The sequence below is a fragment of the Andrographis paniculata genome, unplaced genomic scaffold (genome assembly GCF_009805555.1).
Source record: "Andrographis paniculata isolate CXL003 unplaced genomic scaffold, ASM980555v1 Contig62END, whole genome shotgun sequence".
NCBI classification, from domain to species: Eukaryota; Viridiplantae; Streptophyta; class Magnoliopsida; order Lamiales; family Acanthaceae; genus Andrographis; species Andrographis paniculata.
In genome coordinates this window covers 5,498,006-5,520,718 of record NW_026137598.1, presented here as the reverse complement: position 1 = coordinate 5,520,718, position 22,713 = coordinate 5,498,006, and the positions used below count along the sequence as shown (strand labels likewise).

At 30.1% G+C, this 22,713-nt stretch overlaps 1 protein-coding gene and 1 long non-coding RNA gene across 33 annotated transcripts; one reads left to right on the top strand and one right to left on the bottom strand.

Moving 5' to 3' along the window:
- Positions 1 to 154: 154 nt before the first annotated feature.
- On the top strand, positions 155 to 22,465 carry LOC127260592 (uncharacterized). 32 transcript variants are annotated; one of them, XM_051288400.1, is made up of 13 exons: positions 155 to 369; positions 461 to 556; positions 2,620 to 2,667; positions 2,752 to 2,792; positions 12,815 to 12,885; positions 13,022 to 13,198; positions 13,324 to 13,385; positions 15,394 to 15,426; positions 19,692 to 20,146; positions 21,082 to 21,378; positions 21,448 to 21,663; positions 21,751 to 21,879; positions 21,948 to 22,465. In XM_051288400.1, exons 9-13 carry the CDS (start codon positions 19,856 to 19,858, stop codon positions 22,155 to 22,157), a joined length of 1,143 nt encoding a protein of 380 aa, XP_051144357.1. In that variant the 5' UTR covers positions 155 to 369; positions 461 to 556; positions 2,620 to 2,667; positions 2,752 to 2,792; positions 12,815 to 12,885; positions 13,022 to 13,198; positions 13,324 to 13,385; positions 15,394 to 15,426; positions 19,692 to 19,855; the 3' UTR covers positions 22,158 to 22,465. The 32 variants fall into 32 exon arrangements, with proteins under 32 accessions (XP_051144357.1, XP_051144358.1, XP_051144356.1 ...); XM_051288401.1 differs by having other exon boundaries at positions 155 to 376; XM_051288399.1 differs by having other exon boundaries at positions 155 to 395; positions 2,752 to 2,787.
- Positions 2,060 to 12,047, bottom strand: LOC127260593 (uncharacterized). The gene is made up of 3 exons (XR_007840750.1): positions 11,951 to 12,047; positions 11,437 to 11,572; positions 2,060 to 2,149 (listed from the first exon to the last, which is right to left on the bottom strand). It is a non-coding gene; the product is annotated as an uncharacterized LOC127260593 (long non-coding RNA).
- Positions 22,466 to 22,713: the final 248 nt, after the last annotated feature.

Below are 22,713 nucleotides of genomic sequence, written 5' to 3'. Positions count from 1 at the left end.
CTAAAGTAGGAAAGAAATCTAAGTTAGGAAAGTAGTCCTAAATTAGGATTTGTAATCTGACCGTTGTACTAATAACTTATTAAGTTAATTCAAAATCTTTGTAATTAATTTATAATCAGTCTTCTCGAACAGACTTGCCATATATACGCGAACACGCCCTGCAACTTAATCCTCGTCCCCATTCCCAATTCCCAATCCCCAAATTCCACATGCAGTTCAGCAGAGAATAGTCCTTGAAGTGGTGTTGGTGTAGGGATCCATTTCTCATGGCATCGCAGTTCCGACGAGATTGGGGCTGGGTATCCCATTTCTCATCGCCGTCCCGTCGTCGCCTTTCAGCATCGATCAACCGCTGTCACAGAATTAACGGTTTAGGGTTCAATTCCGATTGTATGGTAATGTTTTTGTTATCTTTTCTTTTCGGTTTGGATATTTAGGGTTCTTGTTATGTATATTGCAGAGAGAGAAACAGAGAGAAACCCCGTCCTCATCCCTAGAGCCGCATTGCTCAAGAAACGAGCGGATGGATAGTCACGAGAACACCATCAACTGTTCGGTAAGTTTAGATTCCTCTAAACCCTAAACCATTTCCTTTTGTACAGTCTGCGCCTCCAATTTATGATGTCAATATATTATTTTTCTAAAACTGTTTTTGCGATTCACACCCCCACTGTCGTCCTATCTTTTGTTTGTTTCTTGGTTTTTCTTTTTGTTTATTTGTCTCTCAATTCAATTCAAGTTCTTTCCACTCCTATTTTCAAATGTTGAAATGTCATTACGATGTGATCTTCTCCCATTTTTCAAACCCTTTATCTTAAAATTTCAAAATAGCCTACCAAACTTCATTTCAATTTGCATATTTCCTTAATTTCTTCTATCTTTCAAATCCTTTTTCACATGCTAATAATTCTTCCCTCAATCTCTTTTTAAGAATATGATATAGTTTGTACATAATACCACTAACTTTTGTCCCAATCTATATTCTCTCAAAATTTATTTTTACAAAAGTTTGAAGAATTGATTCCCCTAAAATCTCTATCTTTATATTTATATTGTCTGTTCTCTTTTTTAAATAAAACAAATAACTCATTTTTTACTCTGCATGTCATAGTTGAAAAACTGAAGATTTGTGTTCTCCCTTAAACTTATGAGCGTGGTGAATTGGGTGATTCCATAAACTATTCTTTAAAGTGGAGGGAAATTTAAACAGTAAATGTGCCTTTCTCGTCTTTTTACTATTGTCATGTCATACTTAAAAATGTGATGTTTTGGGTTTTCCCCTAGATATGATGAGAATGATGACGGGGGATTACACAAACCATTTTTTCAAGTAAAAAAAAGTATAAACTTTTAAATTTGTATTTTTAAATTTTCTTTTGACTATTTTTTTCCAACCATAGATGAGCAATAGAGGTTCTAAGTTCCTTTTTAGTTGATAGTTCGTGCATACTATGTCAAGTCTTCTTAAAACATTTTTGGAGCCCTAAAACCTAATGTGGATGGTGAATTGGGTGATTCCACGAACCATTCGCATTCATGTAGGTGAGAGGGGAAACCTAGAACTTAATGTGTTTCTTTTTACTATTTTTTTTTCCTATCATACATGAGCCATAGAGGTTCTAAGTTCCTTCTTAATTGATAGTTCGTGCATACTATGTCAAGTCTTCTTAAAACATTTTTGGAGCCCTTAAACCTAATGTGGATGGTGAATTGGGTGATTCCACGAACCATTCACATTCATGTGGGTGAGAGGGGAAACCTAGAACTTAATGTGTTTCTTTTGACTATTTTTTTCCTACCATACATGAGCCATAGAGGTTCTAAGTTCCTTCTTAATTGATAGTTCGTGCATACTATGTCAAGTCTTCTCAAAACATTTTTGGAGCCCTTAAACCTAATGTGGATGGTGAATTGGGTGATTCCACGAACCATTCATGTGGGTGAGAGGGGAAACCTAGAACTTAATGTGTTTCTTTTGACTATTTTTTTCCTACCATAGATGAGCCATAGAGGTTATAAGTTCCTTCTTAATTGATAGTTCGTGCATATTATGTCAAGTCTTCTTAAAACATTTTTTGAGCCCTTAAACCTAATTTGGATGGTGAATTGGGTGATTCCACGAACCATTCATGTGGGTGAGAGGAGAAACCTAGAACTTAATGTATTTCTTAAAAAAAATTGGCCATTTGTTTGTTTTTAATATTAGATGCTATTTTGATTTTTATTTTTTTTGGTGTGTGTGTGTATGAGGTTGGTGGACATAAAGTGGTGGAGGTAGAAACAATGCTCCGGGACTAAGGTGCATCCAAAGATTGTATGATTCTTTCAGTCTCGTAGATTTGGTATCATTTTTGCATCCAAGCATGATGATAAAGTTTGTGTATGTTTGAATCCCTCTAAGGTTGAACAATGTTAAAAAGATTATTATTTTTCTGGATCTTGAATGTAAATGAGAAACTATTAATTATCTAGTTCAAATTTTGATCCAAAACTTCTTTGTTCATTGTGAAAATTGAAAAATATGATTAGATGGTAGTGGCTGTGGACTACAAATGCTTTTATCTGCTCTTTAATTTCATTGTTTTTGTATGCTCTGTAGTAATAGTATTCTGGTAACAGATGATGAAAGTTCTATTCTTAGTGAAAGCCCATCCTGCTACTGCAAAGGTACTTTGGTTTCTTTGTTTCTTTATTACTTATTTAATTACTTAATTAAGCTTGGGACATATGGTTTTTGTTGTTATATTGCAGTGAATGATTGAATGAAACCAGAGACAATATGAGGAGGTAAGGTATGATAGTCCTTGGTATGCACAATGCATTTAACTAATTGTTATGATTTTTACTGTTACTACTTATACAACTATGGCCACAACCTCGTTAGTGTCATTACGTGTTATCCTTTCTATTCCACCGTGTCAGTCTTCCCCCTTCCTTTCTCTGATCTAGTTCATTTGAGCTTGGTTCGTCTCATTATTCCACTTTCTATTAGACTTGCTTTATAATTTACTTTATGGAAATTAAATATTATATGATTAAAATTATGGAAGAGGGTATTATTTCTGCATTAAACTTAGGAAGTTTGTTACAGGCGTTATTCAGGTGGTTTGTTCGGAGTAATTATTACTGTTAATTACAAAATGATACATTGCAGTAGTTAATCACCTCCTCAATCAATCAAAATATCTGATTGCCCACTTATTCATTATTTAACTTTTCTTGTTTCTTCAATCATAAATATCTGACACCCACTCATTCATTCATTACTTGTTTCTTTCTTCTTCTTCATAATAGAGAGTTGAGTAAGAGGATTTCAGTCAGTCGTCTATATATATTGTCTTCCACATTTCTCCTTTCTTTTTTATTTATTTCTTGCTTTATGCAGAAGAGCAGCATGCACAGGCAAAGGCAGAGGCGAAGTTGGTCCTGTTAATTATATACACACATCTATAACAGGTCTAAATACGATGTTCATCATGAATGAGTTGACTTGAGTTGAACAAGCTTTATTGCATCTGATATATTGAACGGGCAGACTAAGGTTTCTCTAATAATGGCTGACAAATTTGTTTTTTTGGTTCATTTTCTTCAGAGAGTGGGAGATAGGGTTGTTTCAAGTTGTCTGGTCAGTAAGTCCCTATCATCTTATTTGGCCAGTGTCCAAGCTGTCTTCGCACTGCACATGTTGTTGCCTTTTCATCCAAGGTGGCAGCATGAAGGACAATGTCAATGCTTGGGCCTTCATATAAAGAATACTGATGTTAGTCGGGTATGCATTTTTTGAATGACATTCTCAATTGATGAGTTGGTGCGTTCAAATCATTCTCTACGTTTCATTTACTATGTACATGTTCAATGATGCTAAATATTACTTATATGGTGGTCATCTTGCAGGGATTTTCAAGGGCTGGATTTTCTTGTACCTGGCTTCACACAGATGGTTAGATACAAGAATGGTAGGAAAAATAAGTTAATTAGGGGTTCTTCACCTTCTTGTATGTGTGTGGTTGTTTATGTTTATTTATTTATTTTAATTTCTCAAATATGATATATATATATATATATCTTTTTCATTTTTGTGTTTGTTTGTGGGCCTTTAGTTTGTGTTTTGTGGGTTCTTCTGCATTGCAAGGCTATGATATGATGAATTGACTTTATTGTGTGATTTTTATTGTTTGATGTGGGGTTATAGTAGGGAAAAAAATGAGATTTATATATGGTTTTGGTATACTCGTGGTGTCTTTTTGTTTTGTGTTGTTGTATTGGTTATGTTGCATTGTTTGTGCATGTGTGTTGTGTTTATGTGTGATATGTTGTGCTTGTGGTGTCTTTTTGGGTTGTGTTGTTTTAATTGTTATGATGCATTGTTTGAACTTGCATGTTATGTTTGTGTATGGTATGGTGCTCTTGAAGTCTCTTTTTTGTGTTATTTGTATTGCTTTGTTGTGCAATTTGTGTGGACTTGAACTGTCTTTTTGTAAGGTATGGTTTTATTCTTATTCTCTGTTGTTTGTGATTGTATGTTTTGTTTATGTATGATATGGTGTGCTTGTAGTGTCTTTCTGGGCTGTGTTGTTTTTATTATTATGATGCATTGTTTGTACTTGTTTGTTGTGTTTATGTATGGTATAGTGCGCTAGTAGTCTCTTTTTTGTGTTGTTTATGTTGTGTTGGTTGTATTGTTATTTTTTGTTGTTTGTGTTTATGGTTTGATGTCCTTGTAGTGTCTTGTTGTTCTGTGTTGTCTATATTGTTATGCAACGTTGTTTGTGTCTATGTATGTGTATGATATGGCGTGCTTGTGGTGCATTTTTGTATGGTATTGTTATATTGCATTATTTGTGCTTGTGTTTTGTATTTATGTATGATAAATGATGTTTGTGGTGTTCTTTTGCATTGTTATGCTGCGTGTTTTTTGCTTCTGTGTTGTGTTTATGAATGATATGGTGTGCTTGTAGTTTCTTTTCGGACTGTGTTGTTTGTATTGTTAGAATGCATTGTTTGTACTTGTGTGTTGTGTTTATACATGGTATGGTGCCCTTGTAATCTCTATTTTTGTGTTGTTTTTCTGTGTATTTTGTGCTTGTGTGTTGTGTTTATGTATTTCTCAAATATATATATATATATATATATTCATGTTACTGTTTTTCTAATGGCTTGTAGTTTATGTTTTGTGTGTTCTTCTACTTCACAAGGCTTTGACATGATGAATTCGATTTATCCTGTGATTTGTTTGATTTGTAACTCGAAATGTTTGATTGCTATTGTGGGCTTTGGATGAGAATTATATACATTCAAGTTCTTTGAGCATTGTGAACTGTTTCTAATCTGAGTAGGTTGTTATTTGCATCTAGATAAATATGACTGTCATTAAACTTTTAAGCTATTTGTTTGTTCTGCCTTTATAAGGTAGCTCTTTAAATTTTGTGTAAGTGTGTATGTAACGAGTGCGAAGGCAGCACTTTTTGGTTCTAGCTTTAAGGTACTATTTACATGTAGTCCAGTAGGCGATTAAGAGCTTGGTTCTTGCTGATACAGGACCTTAGATGAGTTACTCCATTGTCTTGGAAATAAGATTATTCTGGCCATGCTATTCTTAGTGATATCACACTCTGCTGTAATTTCTCTGCTTCTTTAATTGCTTCATTAGGTTTGTGAATTTGGATTCACTTTTATCTTTCTTTCTCCATATGAAACTTTGGTTTTCCTTCTCTTGTAGAGCAGTGCTATTGACTGGTGGGGTCTAGAATAGAACTATATAGCATAAAATTGCTCATTATTTAAGCCCTTTACAGTGGAAAAATACTAATAAATGTCATTGCTGGCATGTAGCCACCCAGGTTTGCTTTCTTGGATCTTCTTACTGCTATATTTTCCATTTCAGCAAATAACCCATGTTTTTCATTTCAATTTCTTCTGACTTCTAAGTTCAGGTATATCCATCTTCCATAAAGACCTCACCTCAGGTATTTTTAATTAATTAATATATATATATATATACACACACGATACATCACTTAAATTATTTTTTTTTAAATAAATTAATACAAATTAAAAAATCATAGGATTACAATTTACAATTGATACTTTTCTATTTTTAATAATATAAAACATAATTTTATTTATTTATTTTTGTTATTGAATATTACCAATATTGTGTTAGAAATAGAATAAATATATTATCGGTTGGGAATCATGTTTGGTAAACATTTAATTTGACAAACAAAATCAGACTTTATATCAATAATAAATACATGGATGATACCATTTTTTTAAATATTAAAATAAATATATATATATATATATTAACAATAAAAATTGATTATTCAATATAATTATTTATATTTTTTCAAAAAATACATCTATTTAAAAATATTGCGAACAAATCCAAAATGTTTCGGGGTTGAAGTTAAGATTGAACTATTTTTTTTTCCATTTTAACTAATTTATTTATTATTTTGTATTTTTTAAGTAAAATTAAAATTCACTTGTTTCGAAAAATTTAGTTCAATTTCTTATATTTTAAAAATTTAGTTGAACCCCCAATGATTGAAGAAATATCGTGTCAGACCATCTAATGTGAGTATAAATTTTTTAAAATTTTTTAATTGTGTGTTTTTCTTTTGAAGATTTTTTTAAATTTTTATTATTTACTTACTAAATTTTATTCTTTCAAAAAATTAAATCAAATATATATTTTTTATATAATTAAAAAATAATTTGACATTCAAAATATTAAATTAATTTTATTTATATTACATCATAAAATTATTTCAATTCAAAATTCATAATTTATATACGCTACTAGCCCCAATGGCCTAAGATAAATTGTTTGACACTAAAGTACTTTGACCGTTGATATAACCCTCACTTCAAAATAAAATTAATAATAATAATAAAATAATATTTTTTTCGTCAAGTTAAAAGTATACAATTATTTTTAGCGCTGGGTAGATAAAAGTAGTAAAATTACATTTTTGTCTTTACTTTTTTGGTATAAAAGTAATGATGTGATGTAAAAAGGGTATTTATGAAAAAAATGAAGTATTTAATAAAATAGAAATATGTATACTTTTTTAACTGGACGGAGGAAGTAATAATGTTACTTATGGATTGTATATAAAAGAGAGTGTGCAAAATTTATTATAGCACAAGAAATTTAGGTTTATGCTAATTTGTCTATTTTTTATGACTCCTTTTTATTTCTTATTTTTATTCCTGCAAAACATATAATTAATTACATATTTGAAATTTTATGTTTTTTATGAATTAAGTTATTAATGGTGTGTATAAATATATATATTTTTGTATTATATAAAATTTGATATTCAATATTATTTTTATTGAAATATAGTATTATGTTCTTTAGTATTTAAGATTTTTTTGGATTTTTTTAGTTATTGGAATTTATTTTTAAAATATTTATTATTATTTTTATTATAAATGTCACATAGTATTTTATAAAAGTGAATAAATTAGTAATTGTTAAAATATTTAAAAAATATATATTGTTAATTTTATTTTTAATCAAATATTTACTACGTCACAATCGAAAAACATTTTATTTTTTAATAATAAAATCGAAATTTTAACAATGATGACTTCTCATAAGGCTAATGTTATTTTTGTCCAAATTAAATTTACTTGAGAGTTTTAAAACAAATGTGGTGCGTTAAGTTAGATCGTAAAGCACTATTGTATTTCTCAATTTCAATTTCATTGATGCTATTTGTTTGATTTTTTGTTCTCAATTTTCAGATTTAATTTCCTTTTTAGCCTTTCCTATTATATATTATATTAGTGTTAATTTCAGTTTCAATTTGATATTATTAATTTGAGTTTATTTAATTTTTATTTTACTACTTAAGTTGTATATTTTTGTATTTACGAGAATTATTAAAAAAAACCCATCGATCTTTGAAGATCATAAAAAGTCCATTTGCAACGATATTAGATAATGTCGGGTATCTTTTACAAAAGATTTATTATTATTATGGTATTGCGTGTTGGGTTGGAAGTTTTATAGATTTTAAGTTTTGATTTGAACAGTAAATTTTTTTAACTAAAATAATTGTTTGATGTACTATAAATAAGTATTCACGCGATATTTTGAATGTAAAATTATTTTTTATTATAATATTAAAAATAAATATTTGATTTAATATTTTTTTAGAAAAAAATATTGAACGAACAGTAGAAATGATCATGAAACTTTTGATTACAACATCCTATATCTTTGTTTCGGAATGGGGTGTAGGTGTGGTTAGTGGATTTTATTTTATTTTATTTTATTTAATTGAGCGAGAAATATTTAGAATTCATCTATTCTTTCACGAGTCATTTCAATGTCGTGCTGGATTTTTTCCAATTGCAAATCAACTTTACGTAATGAAATTGCAAATCAATTTTGTCTATCCGGAACCTGGTTTATAGGGTATTAGATTCGATCGGGGTTTACCTATTGTGCATTTTTGGGCAGCGGCCGCGGATTGATACGTCATAAATAAAAAAATATATATATCCTTATTAAATCGTAGTTTGTTACGATGCAATTCAAGTCGACGTTCAAATATTGGAAAAAAATATTCATATTTTATAACAAATAATAATAATAATAATAATGTAATATTGGATATCGAGAGAATAATTATCTATTGTGTGCTGTAGTTAAAGCAAACTGTTGATATCTTTCTTTCAACTAAATAATTTTAAATATTGTATATGATACTTCCTCCCTTCCGTCCATTAAAATTATTTTATTTAGAATCATCACAGAAATTTAAAAAAAAATAAATATTTTATTAAAAAAATGATAAGTAGTTTGGGGTATTTTTAAAAATTTAATTAAAAGTAAAGTAATAAAATAAATTTAGTGGACAGTGAGAATAAATATTTTTATTGAAAAAGTGATAAGTAGTTGCGAGTATTTTTAAAAATTTAATTCAAAAATAAAGTAATAAAATAAATTTAATGGACATATCAAAAATGAAAGTGAGAATAAATTTGACGGATGAATAGACTATATTAAATAAGAATAAACTATACCTTAAAATTTCACTTTAGAACATATATACTCTCTCCGTCCCAGAGCAAGGTTCCCCTTTACTTTTTTGCACATAGATTTTTTTAATATTAGTATTATAATGGGTTATAGTGAAAAAGACGAAAATGCCCTTGGTATTGTGTAATATAAAAGTAATGACATTTATGCAATATAGTGTAAGTTTGAAGAGTATTTATTATGTTAGATAAATAATACAATTACTAAATTAGAAAATAATAATCTTATTATTTGGACGAACGAAAATGAAAAATGACAGTATTACTTTTAATTATACATTTCAATTAAAATATATTATTTTTTAAACATTGTCAAAAATAAATGTTTCCTTTCAAATTGGAGGGATGGAATATTTCAATTTGCTTTGAAAAATCATACTCTTCGTTCTAATACAATTATCTTGTTTACTTATTTTTATTCACAAAACAATAGTCACCATAAAATTATCTTTACTTATTATTATTATTATTATTATACTAATACATTTAGGTAAAAAAAAGTTTCACTTATTTTTTTACAAAGCATTAATATAACCAATATTTTTAAATTTTGTGTTCAACACAAAGAAAACTATAATTCCGAGTATATAATTTTGACAAATGAATAGAAAATTTAAAACTTCAATTCATCCCATATACATTAGAATTTGTCTTTTTTAAAAAATAAAAAATTATTGTTATTTAATTGACCCAAAAAGCAACAATTTTTTTTAAAGAGTAGACAAACTCAATATACATAGAATGTGTCGAAAAGATTGTAATTTTTCTGAGAATAATAAAAGAATCTTATAGATAATATATATATATATATTAAAAAAAATAAAAACATAATTGTTGGTATCAATCATTTTATAGCAATTTCAAACAAGTAAAAGAAAATTAAAATTAATTAAATTTGTTTGTATGTATATATCAATATTAATTAACATGTTTTCTTGTGTTGATTGCCCCTAAAGTAGGAAAGTAATCTAAGTTAGGAAAGTAATCCTAAATTAGGATTGTAATCTGACCGTTGTACTAATCACTTATTAAATTAACTCAAAATCTTTGTAATTAATTTATAATCAGTCTACTAGCCGTTGCCATATATACACGAACACGCCCTGCAACTTAATCCTTGTCCCAATTCCCAATTCCCAATCCCCAAATTCCATCTGCAGTTCAGCAGAGAATAGTCCTTGAAGTGGCGTTGGCGTAGGGATCCATTTCTCGTCGCATCGCAGTTCCGACGAGATTGGGGCTGGGTATCCCGTTTCTCGTCGCCGTCCCGTCGTCGCCTTTCAGCATCGATCAACCGCTGTCACAGAATTAACGGTTTAGGGTTCAATTCCGATTGTATGGTAATGTTTTTGTTATCTTTTCTTTTCGGTTTGGATATTTAGGGTTCTTGTTAGGTATATTGCAGAGAAAGAAACAGAGCCCGTCCTCATCCCTAGAGCCGCATTGCTCAAGAAACGAGTGGATGGATAGTCCCGAGAACACCATCAACTGTTCGGTAAGTTTAGATTCCTCTAAACCCTAAACCCTTTCCCTTTGTACAGTCAGCGCCTCCAATTTATGATGGCAACAGATTATTTTTCTAAAACTGTTTTTGCGATTCACACCCCCACTGTCGTCCTGTCTTTTGTTTGTTTCTTGGTTTTTCTTTTTGTTTATTTGTCTCCCAATTCAATTCAAGTTCTTTCCACTCCTATTTTCAAATGTTGAATGTCATTACGATGTGATCTTCTCCCATTTTTCAAATCCTTTATCTTAAATTTTCAAAATAGCCTACCAAACATCATTTCGATTTGCATATTTCCTTAATTTCTTCTATCTTTCAAATCCTTTTTCCAGACATGCTAATAATTCTTCCCTCAATCTCTTTTTAAGAATATGATATAGTTTGTACATAATATCACTAATTTTTGTCCCAATCTATATTCTCTCAAAATTTATTTTTACAAAAGTTTGAAGTAATTGATTCCCCTAATATCTTTATACTTATATCTAATATCTTTATATTTATATCGTCTCTTCTCTTTTTTAAATAAAACAAATAACTCCTTTTTTACTCGCATGTCAATAGTTGAAAAATTGAAGATTTGTGTTCTCCCTTAACTGATGAGCGTGGTGGTGAATTGGGTGATTCCACGAACCATTCCTTTAAGTAAAAAGGGAGTATAAACCTTTAAATATGTATTCTAAAATTTTCTTTTGACTATCTTTTTCCTACCATAGACGAGTCATAGAGGTTCTAAGTTCCTTTTTAATTGATAGTTCGTGCATACTATGTCAAGTCTTCTTAAAACATTTTTGGAGCCCTAAAACCTAATGTGGATGGTGAATTGGGTGATTCCACGAACCATTCACATTCATGTAGGTGAGAGGGGAAACCTAGAACTTAATGTGTTTCTTTTGACTATTTTTTTTCCTACCATACATGAGCCATAGAGGTTCTAAGTTCCTTCTTAATTGATAGTTCGTGCATACTATGTCAAGTCTTCTTAAAACATTTTTGGAGCCCTTAAACCTAATGTGGATGGTGAATTGGGTGATTCCACGAACCATTCACATTCATGTGGGTGAGAGGGGAAACCTAGAACTTAATGTGTTTCTTTTGACTATTCTTTTCCTACCATATCTTAATTGATAGTTCGTGCATACTATGTCAAGTCTTCTTAAAACATTTTTTGAGCCCTTAAACCTAATGTGGATGGTGAATTGGGTGATTCCACGAACCATTCACATTCATGTGGGTGAGAGGGGAAACCTAGAACTTAATGTGTTTCTTTTGACTATTTTTTTTTTTCTACCATAGATGAGCCATAGAGGCTCTAAGTTCCTTCTTAATTGATAGTTCGTGCATATTACGTCAAGTCTTCTTAAAATATTTTTGGAGCCCTTAAACCTAATGTGGATGGTGAATTGGGTGATTCCACGAACCATTCATGTGGGTGAGAGGGGAAACCTAGAACTTAATGTGTTTCTTAAAAAAAATTGGCCATTTTTTCCTTTTCAACTGTTGTCTACTATAGTTGAACAATTGAGGTTTTGGATTTTTCCTTAAATCGTTAGAATTATGTGATTCCACAAGCCTTTCCTTGTGGAAGGGGAAATATAATGTATTTACATGTGTCTTCTCTATGGTTATTTACAATATAAAACTAGTTCTTCTTATTTTTAGCTCTTATTTTAAGTTTGTATTTTTTCCAAAATTGTTTTCAACTCAATATATTTTACCTTCATAAAATGGCATTGTGGCAATTTTCAAAACATGATTTCTTTTTTCAATCTGATATGCTGACTAACTATGCATTCAAGTTCTGTTGACCTATTTTTTGATCAATGATGAAGTTTCTTGCTGGTGCCAATGCCGTTCTTGTTATGTGCAATTCTTTAGTTGATTTCACTTCCTGTCACTATATTTTATCAAGCTTACTTCTGTTTGTTTAGAAACATACCAATCTTTTTAGTTGGAAGGAACTTTACTACCGTCTTTTCAAAAGTATGTTGTTATTTACTTGTTTGTTTTTAATATTAGATGCTATTTTTATTTTTATTTTTTTTGGTGTGTGTGTGTATGAGGTTGGTGGACATAAAGTGGGGGAGGTTGAAACAAAGCTCCGGGACTAAGGTGCATCTAAAGATTGTATGATTCTCTCAGTCTCGTAGATTTGGTAGCATTTTTGCATCCAAGCATGATGATAAAGTTTGTGTATGTTTTGATCCCTCATTTCTTCTTTCTTTTTTATTTATTTCTTGCTTTATGCAGAAGAGCAGCATGCACAGGCAAAGGCAGAGGCAAAGTTGGTCCTGTTAATTATATACATACATCTATAACAGGTCTAAATACGATGTTCATCATGAATGAGTTGACTTGAGTTGAACAAGCTTTATTGCATCTGATATATTGAACGGGCAGACTAAGGTTTCTCTAATAATGGCTGACAAATTTGTTTTTTTGGTTCATTTTCTTCAGAGAGTGGAAGATACGGTTGTTTCAAGTTGTCTGGTCTGTAAATCCCTATCATTTTATTCGGCCAGTATCGAAACCGTCTTCGCACTGCACATGTTGTTGCCTTTTCATCCAAGGTGGCAGCATGAATGACAATGTTAATGCTTGGGCCTTCATATAAAGAATACTGATGTTAGTCGGGTATGCATTTTTTGAATGACATTCTCAATTGATGAGTTGGTGCATCCAAACCATTCTCTTTGTTTCATTTATTATGTACATGTTCATTGATGCTACATATTACTTATGTGGCGGTCATCTTGCAGGGATTTCCAAGGGCTGGAGTTGCTACTACCTGGCTTCACACAGATGGTTAAATACAAGAATGGTAGGAAAAATAAGTTAATTAGGGGTTCTCCACCTTCTTGTGTGTGTGTGGTTGTTTATGTTTATTTATCTATTTTAATTTCTCAAATATTATATATATATATATATCTTTTCATTTTTGTGTTTGTTTGTGGGCCTTTAGTTTGTGTTTTGTGGGTTCTTCTGCATTGCAAGGCTATGATATGATGAATTGACTTTATTGTGTGATTTTTATTGTTTGATGTGTGGTTATAGTAGGGGAAAAAATGAGATTTATATACGGTTTTGGTATACTCATGGTGTCTTTTTGTTTTGTGTTGTTGTATTGGTTATGTTGCATTGTTTGTGCTTGTGTGTTGTGTTTATGTATGACATGTTGTGCTTGTGGTGTCTTTTTGGGTTGTGTTTTTTTAATTGTTATGATGCATTGTTTGAACTTGCATGTTATGTTTGTCTATGGTATGGTGCTCTTGAAGTCTCTTGTTTGTGTTATTTGTATTGTTTTGTTGTGCAATTTGTGTGGACTTGTACTGTCTTTTTGTAAGGTATGGTTTTATTCTTATTCTCTGTTGTTTGTGATTGTATGTTTTGTTTATGTATGATATGGTGTGCTTGTAGTGTCTTTCTGGGCTATGTTGTTTTTATTATTACGATGCGTTGTTTGTACTTGTTTGTTGTGTTTATGTATGGTATAGTGCGCTAGTAGTCTCTTTTTTGTGTTGTTTATGTTGTGTTGGTTGTATTGTTATTTTGTGTTGTTTGTGTTTATGGTTTGATGTCCTTGTGGTGTCTTGTTGTTCTGTGTTGTCTATATTGTTATGCAACGTTGTTTGTGTTTATGTATGTGTATGATATGGCGTGCTTGTGGTGCATTTTTGTATGGTATTGTTATATTGCATTATTTGTGCTTGTGTTTTGTATTTATGTATGATAAATGATGTTTGTGGTGTTCTTTTGCATTGTTATGCTGCGTGTTTTTCGCTTCTGTGTTGTGTTTATGAATGATATGGTGTGCTTGTAGTTTCTTTTCGGACTGTGTTGTTTGTATTGTTAGAATGCATTGTTTGTACTTGTGTGTTGTGTTTATACATGGTATGGTGCTCTTGTAATCTCTATTTTTGTGTTGTTTTTCTGTGTATTTTGTGCTTGTGTGTTGTGTTTATGTATTTCTCAAATATATATATATATATTCATGTTACTGTTTTTCTAATGGCTTGTAGTTTATGTTTTGTGTGTTCTTCTACTTCACAAGGCTTTGACATGATGAATTCGATTTATCCTGTGATTTGTTTGATTTGTAACTTGAAATGTTTGATTGCTATTGTAGGCTTTGGATGAGAATTATATACCTTCAAGTTCTTTGAGCATTATGAATTGTTTCTTATCCGAGTAGGTTGTTATTTGCATCTAGATAAATGAGAGTGCCATTAAACTTTTAAGATATTTGTTTGTTCTGCCTTTATAACGTAGCTCTTTAAATTTTGTGTAAGTATTTATGTAACAATTTGGAAGACAACACTTTTTGGTCGATCAAGGTTACAGCTATAAGGTACTGTTTACATCTAGTCCAGTAGATCATTTTTTAACTTATGAATTAATTTACTTATGTATTTGTGCATGGAACTGTTTCTAGGCGATTAAGAGTTTGGTTCTTGCTGATACAGGACCTTGGATGAGTTACTCCATTGTCTTCAAAATAAGATTATTCTTAGTGAGAGCACACTCTGCTGTAATTTCTCTGTTTCTTTACTACTAGTTTAATTGCTTCATTAGGTTTGTGAATTTGGATTCACTTTTATCTTTCTTTCATATGAAAATTTGGTATTGACTGGTGGGGTCTTAGAATAGAACTATAACATAAAATTGCTCATTATTTAAGCCCTTTACAGTGGAAAAATACTAATAAATGTCATTGCTGGCATGTAGCCACCCAGGTTTGCTTTCTTGGATCTTCTTACTGCTATATTTTCCATTTCAGCAAATAACCCATGTTTTTCATTTCAATTTCTTCTTCTCACTTCTAATTTCAGGTATATCCATCTTCCATAAAGACCTCACCTCAGGTATTTTTAATTAATTAATATATATATATATATATACACACACACGATACATCACTTAAATTATTTTTTTTTTAAATAAATTAATACAAATTAAAAAATCATAGGATTACAATTTACAATTGATACTTTTCTATTTTTAATAATATAAAACATAATTTTATTTATTTATTTTTGTTATTGAATATTAATATTGTGTTAGAGAATAGAATAAATATATTTTATGTGTTGGGAATTATGTTGGTAAACATTTAATTAGACAAACAAATTCAGATTTTATATCAATAATAAATATTTGAGTGATTTAATTTTTTATAAATATTATTTTTTAAAAAATACAATATATACATATTAACATAAAAATTAATTATTTAATATTAAATTTTTTTTTTTTTTATATTAACTATATAATTATTCATATTTTTTTAAGAAAAGACATCTATTTAAAAATATTGCGAACAAATCCAATTTTTTTTTTTTTTTTTTTTAAATTTGAACTAATTTATCTATTATTTTGTATTTTAAAGCAAAATAGCATAAAATTTACTTATTATTTCGGAAAATTGCATCTAATTTCTTATATTTTTAAAATTTCGTCGAACCCTCTGTGATTGAATAAATACTGTGTCAAACCATCTACGGTCAATGGTTAATGAAAATTGAGTTACAAACGCCCTTTAATATGAGTATAACTCATTAAAAATTGCAATAATATAATAATAAATTTACAATTTTATCCTTAAGTGTGTTTTTCTGAAAAATTTATTTGAACTTTTATCATTTATTTACTAAATTTTATTTTTTAATAAATTGAATCAAATATTTATTCTTATTTTTATATAATATTAAAAATTAATTGCACATTCAAAACATTAATTAATTTTTATATTATATTATAAAAATATTTCAATCTAAAATTCAACTTATCCTAAAATTCCCGATGGCCTAAGACTTGTTTAACACTAAAATTGACTTTGACCAAAGATATATTGTAGCTTAAAATAAAAATAAAATAATAATAATGCTAGTTATGGTTATATATAAAAGAAAGAGTGCAAATTTTATTAAACCATAAGGGATTTAACACATTTTTTCGAAATACGTAGGTTTTGTGCTATTTTGTCTATTTTCTTCTATGACTCATTTTGATTTCTTATTTTTATTCTTGTAAAACATATAATTAATTATATATTTAAAATTTTATAATTTTTTATAAATTAAGTTATTAATGGTTTGTATAAATATATAGTATTTTTTATTATATAAAATTTTATATTTAATATTATTTTATTGAAATATAATTCACTCTGTTTTTTCAACACAATTTTTCAATTGCAATTTAAAAAATAATAATAAACAATACAAAAAAATTCAAAAAAGAAAAACTTTAAAGACTCAGTAAAAATATCAAAAATCAAATATTCAACTTAAAATAATACTTCATCCGTCGCGAGAGATGAATAATATATATATATTTATTTATAATTAATTTAAAATTAATTTTATAAAAAATGATAAATATTAAATAGAGATAAAAATATTTGTTTATTGAAAAGAAAGATAGAAATAAGGGGTTTTCAATGAATTCTATGTGTAAGAAGTTAAAAATATAGTTAAATTAATTTATATTTATTAAATATATTTAAAATGAATAAATTTATTAAAAATAGAAATGGGTAACCTTTTACAAGATGAACAAAAAAGAAAATGAGTCATCTGTTACGGCAGCCAAATAGGTTCTTTTAGTATTTAAGAAAATTTTGAATTTTTTTAGTTATTTAAATTTATTATTAAAATATTACTATTTTTAAATATGTATATTATAACTGTCACATAGTATTTTATAAAAGTGAATAAATCAGTAATTTTTAAAATAGTTAAAAATATATATATTTTTAAATTATATATTTACTACATCACAATCGAAAAACATTTTATTTTTCAATAATAAAATCAAAATTTTAATGGTGGAACAAATTGTGCAATGATGATTTCTCAAATTAATGAAGTTTTAACTTCAGAGTTTCAAATCAGATGTGGTGCGATAGGTTAGATTGTAATATATTAGTATTAATTTCAGTTTCAATTTGATATTATTTACTTGAGTTTATTTAATTTTTATTTTACTACTTAAGTCGTATATTTCTGAATTTTAGACATATACACAACACACTTTTCAACTTGCAATAAAATGCATTTTCGTGTGGACATTCATCAACTCAATCCATTTGAAACTTCTTCGATGGAATGATGACTGAAATCTTTGAAGATCATCAAAAATCCATGTGCAACATCATCGGATCATGTCGGTTATCTTTTACAAAAGATTTATTATTATTATTATTATTAATTTTCTTATTTTTAATCCCATATTGTAGGATTTATTATTATTATTATTAATTTTTTTATTAATTTTCTTATTTTTAATCCCATATTGTAGGGTGGTGTTGCGTGTTTGGTTGAAAATTGTGTTTGTTCGAGGGTTTGGATTTTGAGTTGGGATTTGAATAGTAAAAAGTTTGAATTTGAATAGTTGTATAATATGATATAAATAGGTGTTGATGCGATGTTTTGAATGTAAAATTGATTTTTAGTATAATATAAAAAATGAAGAATAGATGTTTGATTTTAAGGAAAAAAATAGGATGAATAGTGTCTTTAAAATCAAATCCCCCAAACAAACACACAATAGATTTTGAGTTTTGATTTGAATAGTAAAATTTTTTAATTAAAATAATTATTTGATGTAATATAAATAAGTATTGATGTGATATTATGAATATAAAATTAATTTTTATTATAGTATTAAAAATAAATATTTGATTCGATATTTTTTTAGAAAAATAAAATAGAAAGAACAGTAGAAGTTATCATAACCCTTCAAACAAACCTTTGATTAAAACATCCAATGTGTCTTTCATTTCATTTTACTCCAAATGTCCAATAATTAGATATCGATTTGCTTTTTGCACGTAGTTTTAAAAATGTTAGTATTATATTAGAATATAATAAGAATAAAATAGGAATAACTAAAATAACCTTATTAGTTTGTGTGACATCTGTGTAATATATTGTAAGGGTATTTGTAAAGTTAGTAGATAGTGCAATTACTTAAAAAAAAAAAAAATTGATACTTTGTTATAAGATAGAGGGAGTATTTTTTTTCTTAAATTGAGCAAGAAATGTTTGAAATTCATCTATTCTTAATATGGGTCGTTTCAATGTCGGATTGGATTTTTTACAAGGTGGTGCAGGGTTGGATCGTGTGACCCTGAGATCTTTTTCTACTATAAATTTAGTGAATAATAATAATAAATAATAATAAAAAATAATATAATATTGGATAGAGAGAATAATTATGTTGTGTAGTAAAAACAAGCAGTTGATGTTTTCCTCCGTCCCAGAACCCTCTACTGTACACAAATGTAATTAATAAATAATTAAAAATATATTGTTAAAAATAATTACTGCCTCGTCCCATATAATTTATCCTTATTTTTTTATTTTTATCCGTTCTACATAACTTGTTCTTTTTTTTAATTATAATTAAACTATTTAATTATCTTAATTTTAATTTATAATTATTTTTACTAATACACTTCTTAATTACTTACTAATTATATTTTATCTAAATTCTCGTATCTACAGTAATACATTCATATTACATGAGATAAAAAAAATATTATTTAATAAAAATAATTTTGAATTAAAATATAGATAACTAATCAGTATAATTAACATTTAAAAAATTAAATTAAAAATTTTAGAATAAAATTAAAGTATATAAATGGGACAAACTAAATTGAAAGGATGGACACAGAATTAAATAAGAATGAACTATACCATAAAAATTTCACTTAAAAAAAATATAAATTTAAATTAAATTATAAGTACACGTCACTTATCCAAAAATAAATAGCAGAAAAGCGCGCACTAAAGAATGGACACGCGCCCATGCATTACGTGTCCAAGGCGGGCACCTATTCGTGGCCCAAAAACGCTGCCAAAAAGCGTGTCTTACATTATTGCCTTCATTAAATGCGACTTTAGATTAGAAAGCTCTACCACCTTCACTTCACTTCACTTCACTGCACAATAAAGTAAAAGCACGTTCAGTCCAAACCGTCGGCCATCGCTCGAAGCCACCGGAAAGTGGATTTGATTCCGATTGCAATCAGTTTACTACCTAATTGCAGCAATCAAGGATAAGATAATGTCGATCGAGCAGTAATCGAAAAAAATAATAATAATTCAAAAGTTTGTGGCAGATTCACGCACTGTCGCCCGCATAGAATTCCCCCAGAAGAATCACGAAAAAGACGACGATCCAAACAGTGGAGATTTAAAGCGTCACAGGAGTCACGTTAAAGAGTGGAAAAGGCGCATTAATTGAAGAAAAAAAAGTTGAGGAGGAGGAGGAGTGGGCCGGAAAATGAAGAACAATATCAGCAGCATAAGCAGCAACAGCAGCAGCTGCAGCAGCAGCAGCATCAGCGACAGTAAGAAGAGTCATGAGGTGATGGACGGTTCGGATATAAAGGAGTTGGTTGAGAACCAAAAAGTATTCAGCAAATTCGCGAGCCGTAAGTTCGAGGAACTCGACACCGACTGCGACGGCAAGCTATCGGTCAAAGAGCTGCAACCTGCTGTGGCGGATATCGGCGCCGCTCTCGGCCTTCCAGCTCAGGGAACGTCCCCTGAATCCGATCGTATTTATGCTGAGGTCCTTCCTTTATCAATTCCTTTAGTTTCTACCCTCCCTGTTTTTTTGTTGTTCAACAGCATTGGCTCAGTTATAACGAATTATTTGCATATCTTATCTTCATCTCGATTCTGTGTTATCTCCAATTCTCCATTGCTTGGATTTTCCAGGTATGAGCTCTTCAAGTAGGGTTATTGTAAATTTGTAATGGAATTGATTTAGCATATAGAGTTATAGACAGGACAAAAACTCCGACACTTTTAACTTTTAAGAGAACATCTAAAGGGAAAAGCTATTAATTGATCTTTTCCATTGCTTTATCTTCTTTGTTTATGAAGTGAGAATGGAGTGTATCCTTTTGATAATTCATGAAAATGGCGGTGGGACCGAATAAAATGTTTTGCAACCTTAGAAACTCTAAGAATTAAGAAGACTCCCAAAGAAGCCTTTTATGGCTAAGACAAAAAGGGGGCTGATAGGGACACTGCAACATCATTCCTAATCCCATTCATTTGTTTAATCTCCCACTAAGGTGTTGAATGATAAACACTATTCGAAGATGGTCCTAATTTTCGTGGACCGAAAGTGAAATTGTGTCTGTGGTGAAATGAAAACAATCTATAAGTGTTTCGACGAAAGTAGCATCATTCTCCACCAAATTGAGGTGGATTTGTGGACTTTACAGGCTTGTATGTATATTAGTCGCCTAACGTGGTTGGTATAAAGTTGAAATGTAAATAAAGTGTTATGAGGAATGCTTAACCTTTTAGTGATGGTAGGTCAGTCAAATACACTCGTGTTCCATTGATTGCTTTGAAACGGAAGCATATGTAGACTTGGGCTGTTGTTTTTCATCTGAATGTTCGATATCTATAGATATGATTATAAGTTTCTCATTAAGTATGGTTCTCTTATGAAACTGAACTGCATGGTGTTGTTATCTTGATCCAAACCAGGTTCTTCATGAGTTTACGAACGGCAAACAAGGAGAAATAAGCAAGAGTACATTCAAAGAGGTTCTATCAGATTTTCTTCTGGGGATGGCGGCTGGTTTGAAGCGTGATCCTGTTGTGATTCTTCGGATTGACGGAGAAGACCTCCACGAGTTTCTTAAGTGCCCAACTTTTGAACCTGAGATGCTTTCTATATTTTCAGAGATTGAGATGCCAGACCGATCCCTTAAAGATCACATCATCAAGGCTTTTGAGAAACTCACAGTCGACAGAGGAATGCCTCCTGCTGCAGATCCTTGGGTAAGGCTCGAAATCCTGATCGACAAACTGCAGTACAGTTCTTTGAGCAATGGCTTCCATCTTTTGTAGGTAATGGATAACATAGTGAAACCGTCGTTAGAATCGCTCGACCCTGCCCTAGAGCAGCCGGTCTCGCAGGAAACATTTTTATCGGAGTTTAAACAAGCTGCAGAGAGAATTGTGCAACACCTCAAGGAACAGCCGGCCATCGTTGCCCACAGCCAGAATACATTCGATGGGAGCGGCGTTAGGAGACTATTGTCGAACAAATTCGAGCTGGATAAGGTTACAGCAATGTTTGTTGCGTTCATTTTTTGACTTCCTTTGAATTTGGACTTACATGACTTTGCTTGTGCATGCTATCCAATATAGACACTGGAATCTGTCGTTGAGAGTGTTCCCAAAGATCGAAATGGGAAGTTGTCGAAAGAGTATTTGGTCACGGCTCTCGATTCTTTGGCTGCCTCGGCCGGCTTGCCACCTCTAGGAGCAGTTGATCAGGTATCGATATATTTAAATTTAACCTCGTAACTTTAATGGGATCCGAATCTTGCGAGATTTTTGCGCAGATGGATACGATCATGAATGAAGCTCTGAAAATGGCGGAGTCGGGCAATGGTAAAACGGTGAAAGAAGACGAGTTCAAGAAGCTCCTGACGGAAGTTCTCGGAAGCATAATGCTGCAGCTGGAAGGCAGCCCGGTGTCAGTGTCGATAAACTCTGTTGTGCACGAGCCGCTAGCGTCGTCGTCGACGCTGCTGCAGCCATCGTCGCCATAGCTGGCTTGGGTTGTATTGTATTGTATTGTAATTACAGAAGAGCAAGAAGATGATGATGGTGGTTCAAAAACAACAAACAGAGAAATAACAAAGGCATCGTGTATGTATATGTATGTATTTGTGTGTTTATTTTTATGGGTGTTGGGATTTATGGTTGGTGGTGTTAAGAATTACATTAGAATTGGATATGAATCTCATCTTTTAGCTTCTAACTTTTCGAACAACTGATGTAATGTACTAATGTTTTTAGTGTTATGGATGGATGCCAAATTGCCAATGATGGTTGCATTTTGTTGATACATACATACTATATGCTAGTGTATTGTAATGTTTTAACTTAAATGAAAATATATATATATATATTATTATGTGTATAATTTGTTTTGCTTTTTATTTTTTTTTATGACGTTTAAATTTTTTAAACTTATTTTTTAGTCAGATTTTACTTCTGTTATTTGTTTAAATTGTAATTTTCTTGTGAAAGTTCTTAGCTTCCAAGATTAAAATTTCAAATTCAATCCTGTACTGAATTGTAACTAATTTAAACATAATTGAG

What these genes read in the sequence shown, in the direction of transcription:
- LOC127260592 (XM_051288397.1), top strand. Translation starts at nt 19,856, where the DNA reads ATGAAGAACAATATCAGCAGCATAAGCAGCAACAGCAGCAGCTGCAGC. An exon ending in CCGATCGTATTTATGCTGAG is followed by an intron (nt 20,147 to 21,081) that starts GTCCTTCCTTTA and finishes GATCCAAACCAG; the next exon opens with GTTCTTCATGAGTTTACGAA. An exon ending in ACAAATTCGAGCTGGATAAG is followed by an intron (nt 21,664 to 21,750) that starts GTTACAGCAATG and finishes TATCCAATATAG; the next exon opens with ACACTGGAATCTGTCGTTGA.